The 10,230-nt window shown below is 34.9% G+C and overlaps 2 protein-coding genes across 2 annotated transcripts; one reads left to right on the plus strand and one right to left on the minus strand.

The window, feature by feature from the left end:
- Window positions 1-830: 830 nt before the first annotated feature.
- cfap161 (cilia and flagella associated protein 161) lies at window positions 831-3,452 on the plus strand. The gene is made up of 7 exons (XM_079447051.1): window positions 831-1,027; window positions 1,111-1,200; window positions 1,927-2,165; window positions 2,246-2,327; window positions 2,413-2,571; window positions 2,662-2,735; window positions 3,201-3,452. The coding sequence occupies exons 1-7, from the start codon at window positions 956-958 to the stop codon at window positions 3,403-3,405; spliced, it is 921 nt and encodes a 306-aa protein (XP_079303177.1). The 5' UTR covers window positions 831-955; the 3' UTR covers window positions 3,406-3,452.
- A 100-nt stretch (window positions 3,453-3,552) lies between these two features.
- LOC306888718 (interleukin-12 subunit beta-like) lies at window positions 3,553-9,811 on the minus strand. The gene is made up of 8 exons (XM_079447133.1): window positions 9,743-9,811; window positions 9,041-9,122; window positions 8,428-8,676; window positions 5,908-6,019; window positions 5,666-5,829; window positions 4,968-5,119; window positions 4,555-4,680; window positions 3,553-3,787 (listed from the first exon to the last, which is right to left on the minus strand). The coding sequence occupies exons 2-8, from the start codon at window positions 9,120-9,122 to the stop codon at window positions 3,662-3,664; spliced, it is 1,011 nt and encodes a 336-aa protein (XP_079303259.1). The 5' UTR covers window positions 9,743-9,811; the 3' UTR covers window positions 3,553-3,661.
- Window positions 9,812-10,230: the final 419 nt, after the last annotated feature.

Here is a 10,230-nt window from a genome sequence, read left to right on the forward strand (position 1 = left end):
ACTTACACTTATGCTCTCCTATACTCACATAATAACCTCTCCCTTCTAAGTATGACCTGAACCATTTGAGTGCCATCCCAGAAAGCACGACCCAGTTTTCCAGTCTCTCTAGAATTATGTTATGATCGACAGTGTCAAACGCAGCACTAAGATCTAGTTGTACAAGCACTGAGATTTAAGTAGTTGTTCAGCTGATTAAAAACTACCTTTTCAATAATCTTACCTATGAAAGGAAGATTTGATATTGGTCTATAGTTGCTCAATATGGTGTTATCAAGACTGTGCTTTTTCAGAAGGGGCTTAACAACTGCAGTTTTCAGGGAGTTTGGAAAAGTCTCGGAAAGAAGTGAGGCGTTCACCACTTCTAAGAGATCTGCTTCTAAACAGTTAAGCACACCTTTGAAAAAAGATGTGGGAAGTGAGTCAAGATAGCAGGTTGTCGATTTAAAGTGCTGTACTATTTCTTCCAAAAGTTTGCTATCAATTGCTTTAAAGACAGACATAGTCTTTAATCAATTAGTTGAGGTATTACTGCAGGACGCCAGTATTGTATTTTTATATGGTGATTAAATGTTACATAAAAAGAGAGGATTTATGTAATCTGTTTACAATAATTGATTTGTTGTTAAAATTATTACAATTATTATTTAAATTTATTGCATTTAAAATTTAATTACAACAAATTAATTTCAAATAATTTTTAAATGCACAAAACTTAAAAAAAAAAAAAAAAAAAAAAAAAAAACCCATCGCGACTGTAAAAAAAAAAAAAAATTGGCAAAATGACGAACCTGTTACCTTGGAGACGTAACGCACGCAAGCGCAGTAGCGCACATGTGTTGTTACGCATCCATGGTAACACTTCTTGCCTGTAGTAGGCGCGTTTAGTTTCCTTTTGCGTTATAAATTGCATTTTCTCAGTTATCTGTCTGGCTGGCTTTACCTCGGCTGTGAAATGGCTCATGTCCGGACATATAATCCGCGCGTCCGTGTGGGCAACTGGAAAGAAGACGTGACTTTAGAAGAGGTTTGTTGTTTTGACGCATCTCATGTTTGTTGGTGTGAAGTCCAGACAGAGAACAAGTGAGTAAATGAGCAGTGTCTCTGCAGGAAACCCTCAAGAACTTCATCCTGCAAAAAGACAGAGGCGAGCTCACTGTTCAGAAAGAAGGAGATCTGAGGCAAAACATCCTGAAACCAGTGGGTGCTTTTTTCTGATATATTCAACAAGATATACAAGTTATCAGATAAAATATTAATATAATGTTAATTTAGATATTGTGATTAATATCATAATTTGTAATTTAACATAATATTTAAAACCTTTTAAATATATATATATATTATTTATTTAAACATATCTATGTAATATTAAATATTACCATATTCTATGGTCTCTTAATGTGTTTTAATTGTATTTTTATGTCTTGTATGAGTTTTAATTCTCTTTAGTGCTTTATAAATAAAATTTGATTGATTGAAATATACTTTGCCCTCTATATATTTAATCCAAGAAAACATTCATATTTCACATTTTAAGAAAACCTATTTGTATTCTATATTCTATAGCACGTAAACATAAAACAATATTTTATTAAATCACTGTAAATTTAGTTTTGAATTCTATTCACGGATGTATTTTCTTGACCCTGAAATACATTTTGAGATGTATATGAATGTTGAAGCTGAATATATACTGTAGCATTTATTTAAATTGATTTATTTTTTGCCAGAAATATATTTTTTGTCGTATGGGATTTGAAAATTGGTGGTGAAATTGCTAGTAAATTTCACAAATAATTACAAAGAAACTTCAAGTAATACATCAAATTTAAAGACGGAATTTTTTCCCCCAATAATCTTTGTTTTATTTACAGCGTATGTAGTGCAGTGGTGCTCAAAAAAGTCTGTTGCGTGTTTCTTTAGGTGAGTTTATCAGTGTCGCAGGATGGCTTTTTGCACTTTGGAGACGCAGTCATGCTGGTGAACTCTGGAGGTGGAGAGCATGAGCAGCGTGGCTCCTGTGTCCTCAGCATCATTGCTGACAGCAGTAATATCACATCACAGTCTGACACAAATGCAGTCCCCCACCTGCTCGGGCCTCTCCAAGTAGGCGGAGCCCACAGCATGACCCCTTGTGTTAGAAACGCCTTTATCATTACAAGGTATCGCACATGCACATTCAAACTCACTCAATCGCACACACAGTGGCTGACCTGTTTTATCATCTGTGGTCTGTGTTCAGTGTTGATGGGACCTCAGATGGAGAGGTGCTCCGATACGATCAAAGCTTTGCCCTGAGAACGACCGCAGGCTTTGCTGGAGAGGTAAACAAGCAAATGGCATGTATACTGTTTTATGTAATTACTGAGTTCCCAAGTCTCAGCATGCAGTCTGTTGAATTCCTCACAGCTATTCCTTGCCAGTGATCACAAAACATTTCTGAAGTGTGCTAAGAAGTCTCGACTGCAGGAGTTGAGCTTAGTAGAGGAGTTCGATTTCCTGTGCTGGTGGAAGGTGATTTACTTTGACCCCCAAGAAAGGCTTGAAAATGAAGGATACCCTGTTCAGGTACACACTTTCAACTAAATCTTTTCCAGATGTACTTGTTGTTATTACTTAGTAACTTAATAATGTGGAGTGGATGCTTTGTTTTGGCAGGTGAACAGCAAGGTTTTGATTTCCCACTGTAAGACCAATCAATGTCTGGCTGCTCTAGGCAATCACATCCTATGGTAATATGTTATGTTTCATATTGCAAAAATAAGTGATTCAGTTAAAGTGTTACAGATACACCAAAATTCAGTTCCTAATGAATAAAATACACTCCTATTCTATTTTCTTGTTGAATATATATATAAATATAAATATATATATATATAATATTTTTAATTTCTACATTTCTATATTTTTATTATGTATTATAATTTTTCTGTGAATAATATAAACATACACATAGATGTAACATGTCTATATTTTTATTTATAATTTTATCTATTATAATTTATAATTTTTATATATATTTATATATACCTTTTATTTTATATTTTATAAATGCATTATTTTAAATATTATTTTATATATAGGAAAATACCTGCTTGAGCTTATAAACAGGTCTGTCTAGTTTAATGTTAATTCTGTGTAGAACAATTGCTAGTGTTTATTCATTTATTTGGTTTGTTTGTGTTTTGTGTGTTTAGGACTCCTTTTGGTAAAGAGTATGAGCTCTCTGCTCACACCTTCTTGGACTCTCATAAAGCTGAGCGGGACAATAACCATTGGCTGTTTTTCATGGCTCATCCTGCCAATCAAAATCAGAGCCTGATGCAACTGCAACAAGACTCAGGCATAACAGATGAGCAGAAAGAAAACCAAGAGGACACGCAAGTAAAAGAGTGCAGTTAAAAAAACAGAGATAAAAGAAAATAAAAATTACACCAATAAATATTTTTAAAAATACAATTTACTGTTATATTTCTGTTAGTGAATTCTTGTACAAAAAGTTCAGATAATTCCATATCGCTCCCAAAAGGAGGCAGCATCCCCTCCGTACTCTCTGCTGCCTCCTGCTGTTGACTAAAAGTGTCATAAACATGCTCATACACACATTCACTGTCTCTATTTACAATGTTTCATTCAGCATAAAAATGCTTTTACAAATTCAATCATATGCCCAATTCAGGTTTTTTTTTTTCTGCTTTGTTTTTTTATTTATTTTATTTTTCTTCTTGTTTCTTTGTTTCTTTCTTTGTCCTTTGGTCCGGCCTCTTTTTCCCCCATTGGTCACCTATACGGAGAACAAGAAATCATGTGCATTCTGTCATAACCACACACACAGATATCTGACCTTCTGTCCCATATATACACTACCATTCAAAAGCTTGGGGTCAGCAAAATAATACTTTTGCTCAGCAAAGATAAATTGATCAATGTAAAGGTAAAGGTAAATACATTTTTCCACCAAAGGAATAAATAACATTCATAAATTTCTGCATGAAAATAGAATACAGTTATTTAAAATTGTAACAATATTTCACAAAATTACTGTTTTCTCTTGGATTTTTGATCAAGCAAATAAATAAATGATTCAAAAACATTTTAAAAAAAATCATCCAGACCCCAAGTTTTTAAACGGTAATGTACATTTGCAATACATATTAATAGTAATTGCATGTTAATTGTAAATTGAAAAAAAGCTCATCTCTAATTATGCTGCCAACATAAGGAAGTATGTTAAAGTGTTTTTAATGTTTGCACAAAAATTTCACTGTAACTCCTGTCAGGCCAGTGAATCACAGCCGTGCGACAGCATGATTGCAACTGTGATATTGCTTAATCTGAAGGAATCGAGAGACAGAAAAGAGTAGCAAAGGTTTTTAATAGGACACAGGCATGGTACGCACAATCAGCCAGCACGTAACAGTCATATGCAACCAACGATATGATCATTCATACATCAACACATATACAAAAAATAAATAAGGATTTGGAAAATGGGACAGGAGATATAAATAAAGGGTTCAGGAGGAAGGGAGGTTTAAATGGCTAGTTTACGTTTTCCCACTCGCTCCACTCACTCCACTGAGAGAGGAGCAGAAGGTCTCTGCAGCGGACCCTCAGTTTTGTGATGGAGCCCTGAACTTTGATCTTTGACCCCGCCTCCCATTCTTTAGTCTTCAGCTGAGAAGATACAGAAGCAGAAAACAAGATAATTAATTACTTCAACATTCTTAAAGGGACAGTTCATCCTAAAATAATAAATGTCTTATGTAACATGGACTAATTTTTTTATTATACGTCTAGGGTTTTTTCTTTGGTATTTTTTCGGAGCTTGACAGCATGTTTCCCATTTAAAGTCAATATTATGATAAACGTCTCCATGGAAGAAAGAAATTCATACAGTTTTGGGATGTAATTTTCATTCCATTTTTGGTGAAGCGTTTGTGTGCGCGAAAAGCATGTCGTACCTCTCCGTTGTCTCGCATCTCATACTCGATCTGATGCTTCAGAGGAAAGAAACTGTGGGGCTGTGGCCAGGTCGAGGGAGGCTCCACCTCTAATTCTATGATTTGATCATTTTTTATAGTGCAGATTGAAATGTTTGGATTGGCTGGCTTAACTAGGAAAAACAGAGAAAACACATTCAATCAGTGATGATGTGCTTTAGACCAGTGGTTTTCAACTAGGGAGCCAGGGCCCACTAGAGGGCCTCAGCAAACTTAAAATGACTCTTTTTTTTTTTTTTTTTTTGACTTTCAGAATTCAAGTCTGATCCAAGTGTAGATCTGAGCTTTGTTTTGGGCCAAGCAATAGAGCCAGGTGTAAAATGAGCCAGTTTTTTTTAAGCTAACTTACTAATAAAATCAGTAGAGTAGCATAAACTGCATTAAATGAATAGTAAATGGACACAAAAATTAGAAATCGGTCATAATTTACTCATCCACAAGTTGCTCCAAACCTGTATGAGTTTCATTCTTCTGAGAAGAAGATATTTTAAAGAATGTCGGTAGCCAAACAGTTACTTGTATAGTCAATGGTTACCGTCAACTGTTTGGTTACCAACATTCTTCAGAATATCTTCTTTTGTGTTCAACAGATGAAAGAAACTCATACAGCTTGAGGGTGAGTAAATGATGACAGAATTCTCTTTAACCCACATACTCACCGATGTCTCGTAGGTAGAAGCTGTAGTCAGTTTTCATATAGCAGCATGCGGAAGCCGCCTCCCCTGTTACCAACAGCTGCTCGGACTCTTCAGAGTATAAATTGGTGGAATGTGGGAGAAAAAATACCCCATTCACGGGCTGTGACACCCAGTCACCATTATCCCTAAATAGATAAGCATACGTGGTTGAGTCAATGATAAATTAAGCTTAATGTATCTGTGGGTGAGGGTGTTTCTGATACCTTGTATTGCGAAGTCTAAAAGCAAATTCATCTGAAAATTCATTTGAGGTCCAGGCACATTTTATTTTTTCACTGCAGGAAAACGTCTCTGCTGTGCAGTTGATATGAAATGCTGAAAAGGAAGAACGAAATACACTGAAAAGCTGAACAGACAAAGCTTGAATACTTTGACCGTGCCCAAAACCGAAAGTAACTGCCTTCCTGCTTTGTGGCCCAGACAGTAAATGACTCAACAGGCAGCTTTTTTATGAAGTCACTTTTGAAGGAAACTAGTTTCGAACTGTCGATAACATCACATCGACCCTATTAAAAATAAAGGTTCTAAAATGTGTTTTTTGCAGCGATGATTCTACACACTGATACCAGAATTTGCACAAAATATTGTAGAATTTGTTTGGATGCAGCCTTTGATGTCAACAACAAAAAATCTTAAAAATAAAGGTTCTTTATTGGCATCGGTGGTTCCATGAAGAACCTTTAACATCCATGGAACCTTTCCATTCCACAAAAGGTTCTTTATAATGGAAAAAGTTAGATTATTAAAATGTTCTTCACACCAAGAACTGGTTCTTTTAAGAACTAGACACTGGAAGGAAAATTGTTCTTCTAAGCCATCGCTGTGAAAACACCCTTTTGGAACCTTATTTTTAAGAGTGTGGAAAGTATTTTCTTCTTGTTTGATAAGCTATGCATGATTGTATGGATAGTTGTATTTATTATTTGCATCTAGCATATTTTACATCCTGCTGTATGTAACCGTGAGGACACCATTAGCAGGGGTGCAAACTTGTCACCTTTCGGCGAAATTCGCCGTTTTCACCTTGAAATAGGTCATTCACGTGAATTGTGTAGATCTGTAAAAAAATAAAATAATAAAAAAATGTTTTTGTCATTGTCGTCATCGTATCTGCAAGTCACCTGTAGCGTTTTTTTCCCCTGTTGGCAAAGGAATGGACCCGCCCTACTCTGCCTCTGATTGGCTTACCTTAATGTTCTTTCCCTCATCATCCAACCAATCTCACTCCTGAAGCCTAACTTTTAGATGCTGCAGGCAACTGTCCCTATTGTAGAGCTGATAAAATGTAAAAACTGTAACTTGAATGCAATGTAAGTCGCTTTGGATAAAAGCGTCTGCTAAATGCGTAAATGTAAATTTCGGAATTTGTATCTGCTGTAAATTATGGTGTTCCAGGTTAAATGGTGATTACCGCGTGAGGCTGCTGTTTTTCTGCTATTACTCTGACATGATGTCGATTTGAGAACTGTTCGACCTACAAGTAAAGCATACAGTAATATTAGTATCACTCAGCTCAAGTCAGGCAGCACTAAGCCATAGCTATAGTGTCAGCCTGTTTCAAGACAGAGAAACATCTCGCATTTAGCCCGTCAGCTGCTTCAATAATTCGAGTGCTGAAATGAAGATTTACAGTGGTTTATTTGCCCTGACTAAGTTCATGTAACATCTTAACAACAATCCTTGTTGATTGTAGACCGTAGTTGTCGCTCAAACATCTTTTAATCATATAAAGGTGTTTATGCTTGAATGGTGTACTGCAAAAAATGCTTTCCTACTTAGAGTTTTTGTCTTGTTTCTAGTCCAAATATATCTAACAATTCTTAAATTAAGAAGCATTTTCTAGACAAGTAAAAATTATTGTCTTTTATTGTCAAAATTAAGTGAGTTTTTCCTTAAAACAAGCAAAATAATCTTATTTCAAACCGAAAACAAGATTACTTGACTTTTGACTAAAAGATTTGATTTACAGTTAAATAAGTGACTTTTGTCAAATTAGATAAAGGATTTTATGGACTTATTTACTGCTTAATTGTACACATTTTATTTGGCTATTCTCTGTATACACAGCTATTAGTAAAATACTGTGGTTTTGCGGTTTAAAACATTGTGGACAGTGTTTTAATGTGTAATGTATTAATGTAATATCGGATGGCTAACTCAGGCCATGGTTAATGAATATCAGAATGCCTCATCTTTGTAAGATTAACAGCCTTTTTGGGGTTTTAGGATGATGTTCCCATAATACACTCTTAAAAATAAAGATTATTGAAATGTTCTTCACACGACATGGTTAAAAATAAAAGATCTTTATTTGTATTGATGGTTACATTAAGCACCTTCAACACCCATAAAGGTTCTTTATAGTGAAAAAGTTCTTTAGATTATTAAAATGTTCCTTACACTGTGAAAAAAAAAATTTCTTTCAGGAACTGTTCACTGAAAGGATCTTTGGGAAACTAAAAATCCTTGTTTTATGGCATCACTGCAAAAAACGCTTTATTTTTAGGAGTTAAGGAAAAATGGTTCTTTTAGAAACTGTTCACTGATTCTTGGGGGAACCAAAAATGGTTCATCTATGGCATTGCTGTGAAAACCCCCCTTTTGTAGCCTTTATTTTTAAGAGTGCATGGCAAACCTTAAACAATCATCAAGCAATATTGTTAACCATAAAAAGTGATTGCTTAATAAGAATGTTAGATATGATGTTCAGCAGATGTTCCCACCTGTAGCTTCTTTAGACTTGTCGAGCAGGAGATAGGTGTAGTCTTCGAGACCCGTATCACTCCAGCAGGTGTAATTCCCGGTTAGGTCTTCCTGCAGGTCAATCAAGGTCAAATCCCGCCCACTGAGGATTTCAAATTCTGATTGCAATATGTTCTCCATGCTATTTGCGTCCTCACGTCTCCATGTGATTATGTCTTTATCTGTTCTACAGGTCAGGGTAACGGATGTGTGTCTCTCAGCAATTTGAACTGCATAAAGAGAAACAATCCAGAACACAGAATGAGTGCCAGAACTCTCTGAATGTGTGTGTGTGTGTGTGTGTGTGTGTGTGTGTGTTTGTGGAGACTAAATGTCTGTCAAATGGTAGTAAAACCAGTCAACTATATTGTGACCATCTTCAATATTATTTATATAAAATAAATGTATTATATTATATTATATGTTCAGTAAATACTTTTCTAGAAACCCAGTAGTGGGGGAATCCCCACTATGATATAAAAACAGTACGTGTGTGTGTGTGGTGTGTGGTGTGTGTGTGTGTGTGTGTGTGTGTGTGTGTATATGTGTGTGTGTGTATTCATGCTTAAATAATGATGTGGTCAGTACACCCACATTTCTCAGGGAAAAGGTTAAGTGCGGACATCCTCATTATGGACAGACAGAAGAGAAGGATGAACCTCATCATCCAAACCATCTGGAGAAAGAAACACAAAAATGACATACTTAATATGAAAATGTTAATTGATTTATTAATCACTTTCTCTGAGCAACAGTAAAATACAAAAAAAAGTAAATATATAAGCAGCTTAATACATTCATCAAAAATTAATGTAGCATTGAACATTAATAATTATTGTAGCATGAACATGATTCCATACGGAACATTAATCTATATTAATTATAAAAATACCAGTCATAAAAATATAGTTTTAAAAGGAGGATATCTATGGCCATGGACCAAAAATGAAAAGATGAAACAATTACATTTTCAATATTTATATTAACATATCAATTTAAAGGAATGTATAAAGGCATATTAGGCATTTTCTATGTTTTATTTTCATTTGTACATTTTTAATTTACTTAGTTATTGAAGTTCATTTAAATGCTCCAAATTAAGTTAATATTAATATTTTAGAAGTACAAATATTCTCCGGGTTAATATAATCCTGTGAGACTATATATATATATATATATATATATATATATATATACACTTTTAAATACATCTCATCTTTAATGAAAATGAAAATGATGGGATTAAAGTGATCTGAGCTGGTTGTGCAGATGTTTAGCTCGTAATGCATGTCTTACCTTCGCTGCTGTTGCGTCAAATTCAGCGCAGAAAAATCTCAAGTGTGATTGCGCGCGGCGAGTCCGTCCTCTAGTGGGGTCTGTGCCTGTGCGCGCTTTTATTCCATGCATTCCCACCCGAAAACACTACGTAACCCGTGGGCAAATGCCTGCGGATTCTTAGAACGAGTTCAAAAAAGAACAAGTGTTAAAATGATGACTGCTGAATTTGTAAGAGATGGACTCTTTTCCCCTCTCTGTCATCACTCTTATAGTTTCATGAGTTACAATTGTGCGATCTTAACAGTAGTACAGTAGGCTCTTTAGATAAACGAAAGATTGTTTCCCCTGTACAAAAAATAAATGAATAGGCTACATTAAAAAAAAGTAAATAGTAAATAAAACAAAGATTATTTGAGAGCAGGTGTCTTATAGACATAGTTATAGTCCACAATGGAGTATGTAAATACTATAATTCACTGCTTCTACATCAAAATGTAACTTTTAAT

Source organism: Barbus barbus (assembly GCF_936440315.1).
Source record: "Barbus barbus genome assembly, chromosome: 22".
Taxonomy (NCBI): domain Eukaryota; kingdom Metazoa; phylum Chordata; class Actinopteri; order Cypriniformes; family Cyprinidae; genus Barbus; species Barbus barbus.